The following is a 13319-nucleotide window of genomic DNA, read 5'->3' as shown; positions in this document are numbered from 1 at the left end:
AACCACGTGGAATCCACTGGCCAGAATCTCTGCAGATAAGACATTGTTCATGAGTTCTAGGAACCGAATTAGGCCATTCAGCCCATCAAGTCTACTCCGCCATTCAATCACGGCTGATCTATCTTTCCCTCTCAACCCCACTCTCCTACCTTTTTCCCGATAACCCCTGACATCCGAACGAATTAAGAATCTGTTAATCTTCACCTTAAAAATATCCCTCGACAAGGCCTCCACGGCCATCTGTCACATGTTGCCAGTGTTGTACGATACGATACGATACGGCACGATGCAATAGGACTTTGTTTATCCCAGGAGGGAAATTGGTCTGCCAACAGTCATGAAACGCAACAAGATACATGAAACATGAAATTAAAGTGACGAATGGAAAGTCCAGGAATGGAGTTGTGCTGAGATTGGCGAGGGGGGTGGGGTGGGGAGGGGAATCAGTCGACCCCATGACAGAAGGGTGGGGGGGGGGTTTAGATTTAGATTTTAGATTTAGAGATACAGCGCGGAAACAGGCCCTTCGGCCCACCGAGTCCGCGCCGCCCAGCGATCCCCGCACATTAACACTATCCTACACACACTAGGGACAATTTTTACATTTTACCCAGCCAATTAACCTACATACCTGTACGTCTTTGGAGTGTGGGAGGAAACCGAAGATCTCGGAGAAAACCCACGCAGGTCACGGGGAGAACGTACAAACCCCGTACAGACGGCGCCCGTAGTCAGGATGGAACCTGAGTCTCCGGCGCTGCATTCGCTGTAAGGCAGCAACTCTACCGCTGCGCCACCATGCCGTTTGATAGCCACAGGGATAAAGGATCTCCTGTGCTGCATCTTGGTGGGACCTGTCTGTTGCTGTAGATGTTCCTCAGGTTAACCAGCGCGTCATCGTGGACTCACAACTGCAAAGTAATGCAGCGTGGAGGAATCTTTAACGTGTGAAAGCTGCATGTGGCGGGACTGATGCTATTCCCTGGCATTATTAATTCATACGCTGATCATCAACGAGGGGATTGTAAAATTTGAGAGATTTAATCTTTTCATTTTATCATCTCTAATATGACGATGTACAGCCAACCCGAATGTTTGGGTAATGGAAATTCACCCTTTATGGGACACACAAATCACAACAAAAAAATCTTACATTCAAAGTCAAAATTCGCTCTTGTACAATTTGGGTGGAAAAAAAAAAAGAAGATAAACACAGATATATTTGTTTTCAACTTGCACTTTTTGCTTGACACGAGAGTGGACGATGTGGCTTTGTGAATGTGGTAATGGAAAATCAGGATTGGAATGGTTTTGTGGGAATTTAGCCCCGTTGCTGCCTGTAATTCTGTCACAGGGCAGTGTGGACCTAATGGTTGACAATGCAATGGGATGAAAGCCATAAAAAAACACAGAGTGCTGGAGTAACTCAGCAGGGCGGGCAACATCTCTGGGGAACTTGAATAGGTGAAGAGGTCAGTCTGAAGAAGGGTCTCGACCCGAAACGTCACCCATTCCTTCTCTCCAGAGATGCTGCCTGACCCGCTGAGTTACTCCAGTATTTTGTGTCTACCTTCGATTTAAACCGGCACCTGCAGTTTTCTTTCCTATGAATGAATGGGTGAGGTTTCAGGTCGAGACCCTTCTTCAGAAAATGCACGCGGCAGAGTGTGAAGAAGGGTCCCGAATCGAAATGTCGCCCATCCATGTTCTCCAGGGATGCTGTCTGACCTGCTGCACTTTGTGTCTTTTTGTGCATTGTGTTAGAGGCAGGAAACATGTGCCCAATGTTGGGGGAGTCCAGAACAAGGGGCCACAGTTTAAGAATAAGGGGTAGGCCATTTAGAACTGAGATGAGGCAAAACTTTTTCAGTCAGAGAGTTGTGAATCTGTGGAATTCTCTGCCTCAGAAGGCAGTGGAGGCCAATTCTCTGAATGCATTCAAGATAGAGCTAGATAGAGCTCTTAAGGATAGCGGAGTCAGGGGGTATCAGAAAATAACAGCAGATGCTGGTACAAATCGATTTATTCACGAAATGCTGGAGTAACTCAGCAGGTCAGGCAGCATCTCGGGAGAGAAGGAATGGGTGACGTTTCGGGTCGAGACCCTTCTTCGGACAAGGGGTATGGGGAGAAGGCAGGAACGGGGTAATGATTGAGAATGATCAGCCATGATCACATTGTATGGCGGTGCTGGCTCGAAGGGACAAATGGCCTCCTCCTGCGCCTATTGTCTATTGTCTATTGCCCAGTATCTGCACTTCTTTATTTCTATGGGAAAAAAGACATGCGGTCTTGGGAACCTGGATTTTCTCCACTGGTAGATTGGCAAGACCAGGCAGCAACTTTCTTCAAAGTGAAACTTTGGACTGAGGAGTGTGTTTGCGTGCTGAGCAGCTCCCTGACTCGATGCTAACAAGTCATATTCTGCGTACGCTTGTTGATTCTAGCCTGGTAATTTTCAATTGAATTAATTTCAGCTCCCAACTCTCACGGATTTAACACCCAGCAAGGGTCCGGTGTCGGGGGGGACGATGGTCACTATCAGGGGCAGGAACTTGGACGCCGGAAGCAACATCTCAGTCTCGTTTGGCCTGCAAACCTGCGTGTTCCACAGGTAAGGAGACGCGGCCTAGACCAATGGTTCACACCAAACCTGTGCCTGTTGGGATAAGTTCATAAGTCATAGGGGCAGAATCAGGCCATTCGGCCCATCGAGTCTACCCCGCCATTGACTTGGATGAAGGGATTAAAAGTACCATTAGCAAATTTGCAGATGATACAAAGCTGGGTGGCAGTGTGAACTGTGAGGAAGATGCTATGAGGTTGCAGGGTGACTTGGACAGGTTGTGTGAGTGGGCGGATGCATGGCTGATGCAGTTTAATGTGGATAAGTGTGAGGTTATCCACTTTGGTGGTAAGAATAGGAAGGCAGAGTATTATCTGAATGGTGTCAAGTTGCCATTCAATCATGGCCGATTTACCTTTCCCTCTCAACCCCATTCTCCTGCCTTCTCCCCCACAACCCCCTGACACCCGCACTAATCCAGAACCTGTTAATCTCCGTTTTAAAAATACCCACTGACTTGGCCTCCAAACCGTCTGTGACAATGAATCCCACAGATTCGCCATCCTCTGACTAAAGAAATCCATCCCCATCTTCCTAACGGACCATCTTTTTATTCTGAGGCTACGGCCTCTGGCCCTAGACTCTCCCACTAGTGGAACCATCCTTCATAAGTTGTAGGAGCAGAATTAGGCCATTCGGCCCATCGAGTCTACTCTGCCATTCAATCATGGCTGATCTCTGCCTCCTAATACCATTCTCCTGCCTTCTCCCCATAACCCTTGACACCTGTTCTAATCAAGAATTTGGCCATCTCGACCTTAACAATCTCTACTGACAGTCTCCACAGCCCCCTGTGGCAATGAGTTCTGCAGATTCACCACCCTCTGACTAAAGAGATTCCTCCTCATTTCCTTCCTAAAGGAACGTCCTTGAATTCTAAGGCTGTGACCTCTGGTCCTAGACCCTCCCTCCAGTGGAAACCATCTTTCCACATCCACTCTGTCCAAGCCTTTCATTATTCTGCAATTTTCAATGAGGTCCCCCTTCTAAACGGAGATGAGGAAGAACTTTTTCAGTCAGAGAGTGGTGAAGGTGTGGAATTCTCTGCCTCAGAAGGCAGTGGAGGCCAGTTCGTTGGATGCTTTCAAGAGAGAGCTGGATAGAGCTCTTAAGGATAGCGGAGTGAGGGGGTATGGGGAGAAAGCAGGAACGGGGTACTGATTGAGAGTGATCAGCCATGATCGCATTGAATGGCGGTGCTGGCTCGAAGGGCTGAATGGCCTACTCCTGCACCTATTGTCTATTGTCTATTGTCTAAACTCCAGCGAGTACAGGCCCAGTGCCGACAAACGCTCATCGCAGGCTAATCCACTCATTCCTGGAATCCTCTCCGCAACGAGAGAGTGATATTAATCTCGATGACAAAAAAAAACCCAACTAATTTTGACAGTGTTGAGGCAAGCAGCTCTTACTGAGAGCATGCGCCTGAAAGCTGGTGGCAATGTGAGTGGGCCAGAGATTGCTCTGTGTGTGTGTGTTTATCATGGGGAGATGCAGTGTGCGAGTGTGATCCCTGTATGGATGTGTGTGAAGCTTGCGTGCATAAGCAGACATGTCCAACCATGTATGTGGGCTCAGTTTGCAGGGGTTGCACTGGGCACTTTGCAACTTCACTTCAGTTCAGTTTATCTTTGACTGTGCTTATCCATAGTGCGATTTTAGCAGGCTGTATGCAACACAAAGAATTTCACTTACACCTAGGATACATGCGATATGATACCATACGATAGAACTTTATTTGTCCCAGGAGAAAACAGTCATAAAGCACAAGATACGTGAAACATAAAATTAAAATGAGGAGTGGAAAGGATTGGGGATGTGCAAAGATTGGGGGGGGGTCAGTCTATCACATGATAGAAGGGGGAGGAGTTGTGCAGTTTGAGAGTCACTTCTCTGACATTGTATTATCATTGTCATAGAGTCATAGAGTGATACAGTGTGGAAACAGGCCCTTCGGCCCAACTTGCTCACACCGGCCAACATGTCCCAGCTACACTAGTCCCACCTGCCTGCGCTTGGTCCATATCCCTCCAAACCTGTCCTATCCATGTACCTGTCCAACTGCTTGTTAATCGTTGGGATAGTCCCTCCTCTGGCAGCTTGTTCCATACAACCACCACCCTTTGTGTAAAAAAGTTAAACCTCTGTAACATTTGAGGCCCTCTGAGGGGGCGCTGTGAACTGTTTATGTATGTGCTGTTATGTTTGTGTGCCATTGTATGTTCGTTCTTAGTTCCTGAACTGATGTACAGCACTTTGGTCAACGTGGGTTGTTTTTAAATGTGCTGAACAAATAAGATTGACTTGACTTGACCTCAGATTCCTATTAAATCTTTTCCCCTTCACCTTGAACCTGTGTCCTCTGGTCCTCGATTCCCCTACTCTGGGCAAGAGTCGTTGAATTGGCAAGTTCTAAAAACGCATTGTAGTGATTTATTGCTTTGCTCTTCCCGTTCCCTGTCAGGCGGATTGCCTGGGCGATAGTCTGCAATTCCACCTCTGCACCGCAAGGCTCGGGCAACGTGAGCGTCAGGGTGGGAGTGGACAGGGCAAGGATCGAGAAGGAGCTGCAGTTCGAATACATGGAGGATCCCACCGTTGTTAAGATTGAACCAGAATGGAGTATCGTCAGGTAAGGGGGGGGAGGGGTCACCCACACTCACACCCACGCACACCCACACCCACACCCACCCACACCCACACACACACCCCCCACACCCACACATACACCCCCCACACCCACACCCACACACACCCACACCCCCCACACCCACCCACACCCCCCACACCCACCCACCCACACACACCCACCCACACACACCCACACACACACACACACACACACAGCCCCACACCCACACCCCCCATACCCACACTCACCCCCACACCCACACCCCCCATACCCACACTCACCCCCACACCCACACCCACCCACACCCACACCCATACCACCACACACCCACACACTCCCACACCCACACACACCCACCCCCCACACCCACACTCACCCCCCACACCCACACCCACCCACACCCACACCCACCCACACCCACACCCACACACACACCCCCCACACCCACACCCACACCCACACCCACACCCACCCACCCACACCCACACCCACCCACACACACCCACACCCACACCCACCCACACCCACACACACACCCACCCACACCCACCCACACCCACACACACCCACACACACACCCACCCACACCCACACCCACCCACACCCACCCACACCCACACCCACACCCACACCCACACCCCCCACACCCACACCCGCACCCACACCCACCCACACCCCCCCCACCCCCCCCACACCCACACTCACCCCCCACACCCACACCCACCCACACCCATACCCCCACACCCCCACACACCCACACACACACCCACCCCCCCCACACCCACACCCACCCCCCACACCCACCCACACCCCCACACACCGACACACACACCCACCCCCCCCACACCCACACCCCCCCACACCCACACTCACCCCCCACACCCACACCCCCACACACCCACACACTCCCACACCCACACACACACCCACACCCCCCACTCCCACACCCACACCCCCCACAACCCCCACACCCACACCCACACCTCACACACCCCCACACCCACACTCACAGCTACCCACACCCACACCCCACACCCACACCCCTCACACCCACCCACACCCAACTCTCTCTCTCTCTCTTCTCTCTCTCTCTCTCTCTCTCTCTCTCTCTCTCTCTCTCTCTCTCTCTCTCTCTCTCTCTCTCTCTCTCTCTCTCTCTCTCTCTCTCTCTCTCTCTCTCTCTCTCTCTCTCTCTCTCTCTCTCTCTCTCTCTCTCTCTCTCTCTCTCTCTCTCTCTCTCTCTCTCTCTCTCTCTCTCTCTCTCTCTCTCTCTCTCTCTCTCTCTCTCTCTCTCTCTCTCCCTCATTCTCTCATTCTGTCTGTTTCTCTCTCTTTCCCTCTCTCTTTCTTTCACATTTCCCCCCACCTTTCCATCTTTAGTTTCCCGTTGCTCATTCCTCGTTCCCTTGCCTGCCCCCTCTTCCCTCACCCCCTCCCGCCATTTCTCTCTGTTGAGGCACTTGCCATATTTCTGCTTTCTGACAGGTTGCCTTGTATTCCTTAAATTGGCTGCACTTGGCCTGTCCGTTGGCTTCTCAAGCTGAAGCCCTGTAGTAATTATGTTGAAATGCCAGCGTATTCTCACCGAGTCTCTTGTCAGGACAGCTTCTTCTTCAGGGCTCCGAACACCAACCTTTCAACAGTTCCTCTGTGTTCGTTACTTTCTCTGGAGATGATGGACTGTCACACAAGGTGGAACTTTCTGCCGGCTTTCCGGCATTGTCATCGTGTTAGGGACTGGTTGACAACCACACATGCTTCAGTGCCCCAATAACTCCAGCAGCTGTCAGACATATAAGGCATCGATAGAGGCATAGACAGGGTAGACAGTCAGAACCTTTCTCCCAGGCTGGAAATGTCCAACACCAGAAGGCAATAGCGATAAGGTGAGAGGGGGAACGTTTAATGGAGATGTGTGGGGCAGGTTTTTTGACGAGGGTGTTGGGGACTGGAACGCATTGCCACAGGGGGTAGTGGAAGCAGGCATGATAATGGTGTTTAAGAGGCCTTTAGCTGTACATGGAAGTGCAGGGAACAGAGGGAATGCACAGGCACAATGAGATCAGATTAACAGAGTATTGTGTACAGTTTTGGTCTCCTAATCTGAGGAAAGACATTCTAGCCTTGGAGGGAGTACAGAGAAGGTTCACCAGATTGATCCCTGGGATGGCAGGACTTTCATATGAAGAAAGACTGGATAGACTAGGCTTATACTCGCTGGAGTTTAGAAGACTGAGGGGGGATCTTATAGAAACATATAAAATTCTTAAGGGGTTGGAGAGGCTAGATGCGGGAAGATTGTTCCCGATGTTGGGGAAGTCCAGAACCAGGGGTCACAGCTTAAGGATAAGGGGGAATTCTTTTAGGACCGAGATGAGAAAACATTTCTTCACACAGAGAGTGGTGAGTCTGTGGAATTCTCTGCCACAGAAGGTAGTTGAGGCCAGTTCATTGGCTATATTTAAGAGGGAGTTAGATGTGGCCCTTGTGGCTAAAGGGATCAGGGGGTATGGAGAGAAGGCAGGTACAGGTTACTGAGCTGGATGATCAGCCATGATCATATTGAATGGCGGTGCAGGCTCGAAGGGCCGAATGGCCTACTCCTGCACCTATTTTCTATGTTTCTAACTTAGCATCAAGTTTGGCACAAATATTGTGGGCCGAAAGGGCCGTTTCTGTTCCTCGCTGTTCTGTGTTCCATGTTCTATGGAAGACCACGGCTATCAATGAGCCTGTGCTTTCCATCTTCAATATCACGAGGTTTGCTGCATTGTCAGGTGATCCCGTGGATTATCACGTTGAAGAAGTCCATATCATGATGCCCCAGACCTTCCTTGGTTTATGACAGTGACGATCATTCTGTTTTGGGGACTTGGAGGGGCAGTACCAAAGATACTAGAGGAACAAGATAGACCACTCGACCCTAAAAACCGTAGTATGTCACGGCGCCATTTTCGTCGGCAGAAACTTGCAGAGACATTTTAAAAGAAAAATGAACAAAAATCTGTGAATTGATAGATGAGATATATTCTGCATTTTAATGGTATCATCACACATACTGTTCCCCCAAAACACTGATTACACTGCGAGAGGCATAACGAACGGCGGGTTTTGCCTACTAAAATGGTTCCTTTGCGTACTACACTTCAGTACAGGTGATTTCAGATTGATTAGTAGGACTAGATATTACAACCCCTAAGGTTTGCACTACAATTGACTGGTGTTGTTCTTGGGGGTGACCACTAGGTGATGTTGCTACCATTCAGACGCATCTTCAGTTGTGTATCTCAACGTCACTAGGTGTTTCGGCCTTTTATCACAAGGCGCCCTCAGTCGAGCCAGGGTGCTCAGTCCTGGGTGTGTGTCTTATCTTGTTCCTCGAGTACCTTCGGGCAAGTACAATCTTCTAAACATGGGTGGCCGAGACCCTTCTCAATTTGCCATTGCAGAGAACTGTGGACGCAGTCAGTCTAGACCATCTCACTAACCAACCTCCCTCCCTCGCGTTGACTTCTATGTACACCTCACGGTGCCACAGCAAGGCCAGCAGCATAATCAAGGATGAGTCGTACCCCCGATCCATCCTTCTTCTCCCTTCTCCCATCAGGGAAGGTGTACCGAAGCGAGAAAATTCACACCTCCAGGTTCAGGGACAGTTCCTTCCTAGCTGTTATCAGACAACTGAACCATCCCATCAACAACTAGAGAGTGGTTCTGAGCTACTGTCTGCCTCATGGGGAAAGCCTTCAGACTATCTTTAATTGGACTTTACTGGGTTTCATCTTGCATTAAATGCTATTCCTTTATCCTGCGCGTGAATACACTGGACGGCTCGATTGTGATCATGTGTTGTCTTTCTGCCGACTGGATAGGATGCAACAAAAAGGCTTTTCACTGTACCTCGGTACACGTGACAATAAACTCAACTAAACCCAACTCAACTGAACGCAAGTAAACTAAACTGTGTGTAGGAAGGAACTACAGATGCTAGCTTAAACCAAAGTTAGACACAAAAAGCTGGAGTAACTCAGCGGGTCACACAGCTTCTGTGGAGAAAAGGAATAGGTGATGTTTCAGTCTGAAGAAGGGTTTTGATTTGAAAGGCCACCTCTGCCTTTTCTCCAGAGACGCTGTCTGACCTGCTGAGTTGCTGCTGCTCTTTGTGTCTCACAATTAAACTAAGGTTTGGGAAGGTGGCTCAGGTCAAAAGGCGATGGGCAGTGGTTTCTGGCTATGTGTGTTAATGAGAGATTTTAAGCTCGAAGGTATTTATTCACAAAATGCTGGAGTAACTCAGCAGGTCAGGCAGCATCTCGGGAGAGAAGGAATGGGTGACGTTTCGGGTCGAGACCCTTCTTCAGACTCTGAAGTTACTCCAGTCTGAAGAGGGGTCTCGACCCGAAACGTCACCCATTCCTTCTCTCCCGAGATGCTGCCTGACCTGCTGAGTTACTCCAGCATTTTGTGAATAAATACCTTCGATTTGTACCGGCATCTGCAGTTATTTTCTTATAGAGATTTTAAGCTGCTCCTTTTCCCTTCCTTTTCCCAGCGGGAGCACGCCGATGTTGGTCTGGGGAACCAACCTGGACATTATCCAGAATCCGAAAATCCGGGCCAAGCTGAATGGAGTGGAGACAATCAACGTATGTAGTCTTGGGGGAAAATGGGGCGGCAATGGAGCGTTACGATGTAAACATGAGCAATCTTTGTTGTACCTCCTCTGTGGAGTCATTAAACCTACAGAGGTGTCTCGGGCAGCAGGGATAGAAATCACCCAGAGGTTGGACAATCTTTTAGAGTTCTCTGCCGCAGAGACCTGAGGATGTTGAAGGATAGGATCCATTGGATCCGACTGGAAAGTTTAATTAAAGTGATAGATCAGCTGTGATTTTGTCGAGAGCAAAGCAGACTCAACGGATTGTGTATTTTATTCCGACTTCTCATACGGGTAGAGAACAAAGAACCGTAGAGCACAGGAACAGGCCCTTCGGCCCACAATGTCTGTGCTGAACGTGATGCCAAGACCATCACTGATTCACCTGCATGTAATCCATATCCCTCCATCTATGGCATAGTTCTTGTGAAGGTCTGGCAGTGAACATACACCAACGTGCTGGTCAAGTCAAGTCAAGTTTATTTGTCACGTGCACATACACGATGTGCAGTGAAATGAAAGTGCCAATGCCTGCGGATTGTGCAAAAAAAAGAATTACAGTTACAGCATATAAATTAAAGTTAATACAGAAAAGAAAATTTAGTCACTGGAGTTATAAAAGTTAACAGTCCTGATGGCCTGTGGGAAGAAACTCCATCTCATCCTCCCCGTTTTCACAGCGTGACAGCGGAGGCGTTTGCCTGACCGTAGCAGCTGGAACAGTCCGTTGCTGGGGTGGCAGGGGTCCCTCATAATCTTACTTGCTCTCGATCTGCACCTCCCGATGTATAGGTCCTGCAGGGGGGCGAGTGTAGTTCCCATGGTGCGTTCTGCCGAACGCACTACTCTCTGCAGGGCCATCCTGTCCTGGGCAGAGCTGTTCCCAAACCAGACTGTAATGTTGCCGGACAGGATGCTCTCTACAGCCCCAGAGTAGAAGCAAAGAAGGATCCTCAGAGACACTCTGAATTTCCTCAGCTGTCTGAGGTGGTAAAGGCGCTGCTTTGCCTTACCCACCAGTGCGGCAATGTGTGTTGTCCATGTCAGATCCTCTTATAATGTAACATTATGAACATAGAGCAGTATAGCACAGGAACGGGCCCTTCAGCCCACAGTGTTGGTGACAAGTTAAAACTGACCTCATTGGCCTGCATGATCCATGTCCCTCTATTCCCTCTCTCCCATGTGGCATTAGTGAAGATGGGGCATCTTGGTCAGCATGGACAAGTTTGGCCAAAGGGCTTGCTTCTGTGCTGTATGTCACTTTTCAAGAGAGAGTTAGATTTGGCTCTGAGGGCTAAGGGAATCAAGGGATAAGGGGAGAAAGCAGGAACGGGGTACTGATTTTGGATGATCAGTCATAAATGGCGGTGCCGGCTCGAAGGGCCGAATGGCCTTCTCCTGCACCTACTTCCCATGTTTCTATCCTTCTGCACCATGACCACTCTACAAAAAAACGTCGAGGCTCGTTGCCTGAGAAGCCCCCTGATTCCTGAGAGGCTTTTAAGAGCAGGCCCTGCAGAGAGAGATTATGGTCTGTTGCTGATGCATTGAAGGTATCGAGCAGCTGAAGATAACCAACCATCCGTACAATTTCCCAAATTGGCTGCAAATGGCCCGTAAGATTACAGAGCGATTTTAAATTTGGTGAGATTGAAAGGCACAGCTTCTGTCCCTGATCACTCTCGTCAGTGGAGCACTCTGCAGCTGCAAGCAGGCGGAGTGGAGGGGTGAGCCTTGAGATTGGCCTGGAATCAGAGCTGTGTACCGGCCAATTATTATTAAGCACGGAACATTTTATCCGAGAACCCGTTAGACATACAACGGAAAAGAAGTCGATCGCTCGCTTTATTTACAGAAACTCTTTCTGTGAATCATTCTAACTTATAAAGAAACGCACTCCAAATTGGCTAGCATGGCCTCTATTTTATATTATGTTGTATTTCTGGAGATTTTTAATGCATTTAAAAAAAAATTATTGCCCTCGTGAATGAAAGAGAAGCTGGAGTCAGCTACAACGTCTCTTGATTTATTCACAAAATGCTGGAGTAACTCAGCAGGTCAGGCAGCATCTCGGGAGAGAAGGAATGGGTGACGTTTTCGGGTCGAGACCCTTCTTCAGACCCATCTCGACCCGAAACGTCACCCATTCCTTCTCTCCCGAGATGCTGCCTGACCTGCTGAGTTACTCCAGCATTTTGTGAATAAATCGATTTGTACCAGCATCTGCAGTTATTTTCTTATACAACGTCTCTTGAGATGTCCCTCGGCTGGTCCACCTTGCCCTTCCATTAGTTTACAGCCCAAATATCCAAGGGATAGGCTTGAGGCTTTAAGCTTCAGAGACACAGTGTGGAAACAGGCTCTTCGGCCCATCGAGTCCACCCCAACCATTGATCACCTGCAAGTTATCCCACTGCACACTGGGGACAGTTTACAGAGGGCCAATCAACCTACAGACCTGCAGGTCTTTGGGATGTGGGAGGTAACCCATGTGGTCACAGGGGCCTGGGAACCATCTGGCCCACCGAGCCCACGCCAACCAGTGATCACCCCATACACTGGCACCATCCTACACACTCGGGACAGTTTACTGTTCACAGAAGCCAACGATATTGAGAATAATTTGCTCTCTCGTGTGCGGAGGGCTGAGTTAGTCATCTTCCACATCAGACAGGGGAGGGTGGTCATAATAAGGTGATAATAAGGTCATAAGTGATAGGAGTAGAATTAAGCCATTCAGCCCATCAAGTCTACTCCGCCATTCAATCATGGCCAATCTATCTCTCCCTCCCAACCCCATTCTCCTGCCTTCTCCCCATAACCCCTGCCACCTGTACTAATCAAAAATCTACCTATCTCTGATAGGGTGGCTCCAATGCACCTGTCCTCCCCCTTCACTCCACACCCTACTCCCCACCCACCCCCTCCCCACCCTCAAAGCCGAGACTATTATCCCTGCCCCCTTGCATCTCCCCTCTCTCCCTCCCTCCCCCAGCCTTATCGTTTCACTGTCATCCTGTTGAGTTCCTCCGTCTGTATAACTCGTTATCACCTACCCTACAGCCAACAATGGACCATTGTGGGCCCCACGTTTCCTTGATTATCGTTGCTTTCTGCATATCTTCCATTCATTTCACCCGTCTACATTTATCGTTCCGCTCTCCCCCGACTGTCAGTCTGAGGAAGTGTCTCGACCCGAAGCGTCACCTGTTCCTTTCCTCCAGAGATGCTGCCTGACCCGCTGAGTTTCTCCAGCATTTTGTGCCTGTCTTCCATCCCGTCTCTGCCCGGCTAAGACTGTCCTCATAGACCAGCTGTCCTTGTCGAGTGGTGAGGCTAAAAAGAGAGAGAGACTTTAATTTACGACACATCTTCAGCTCAGTATGTCTCAAAGTGCCGTA

At 49.5% G+C, this 13319-nt stretch overlaps 1 protein-coding gene across 1 annotated transcript in view; it reads left to right on the top strand.

Annotated features, from left to right (window-relative positions):
* The window catches only part of plxna4 (plexin A4), a 242459-nt gene that overhangs the window by 134065 nt on the left and 95075 nt on the right, over nucleotides 1-13319 (top strand). The window contains exons 12-14 of the mRNA XM_078419384.1: nucleotides 2478-2614; nucleotides 5091-5258; nucleotides 9811-9904. Coding sequence (XP_078275510.1) covers nucleotides 2478-2614; nucleotides 5091-5258; nucleotides 9811-9904 — 399 coding nt within the window. The remainder of the gene's footprint in view (nucleotides 1-2477; nucleotides 2615-5090; nucleotides 5259-9810; nucleotides 9905-13319) is intronic.

This window comes from Rhinoraja longicauda, chromosome 23, assembly GCF_053455715.1.
Source record: "Rhinoraja longicauda isolate Sanriku21f chromosome 23, sRhiLon1.1, whole genome shotgun sequence".
Taxonomy (NCBI): Eukaryota; Metazoa; Chordata; class Chondrichthyes; order Rajiformes; family Arhynchobatidae; genus Rhinoraja; species Rhinoraja longicauda.
The sequence above is the reverse complement of the archived record's forward strand: the minus strand, read 5'-3'. Positions and strand labels throughout refer to the sequence as shown.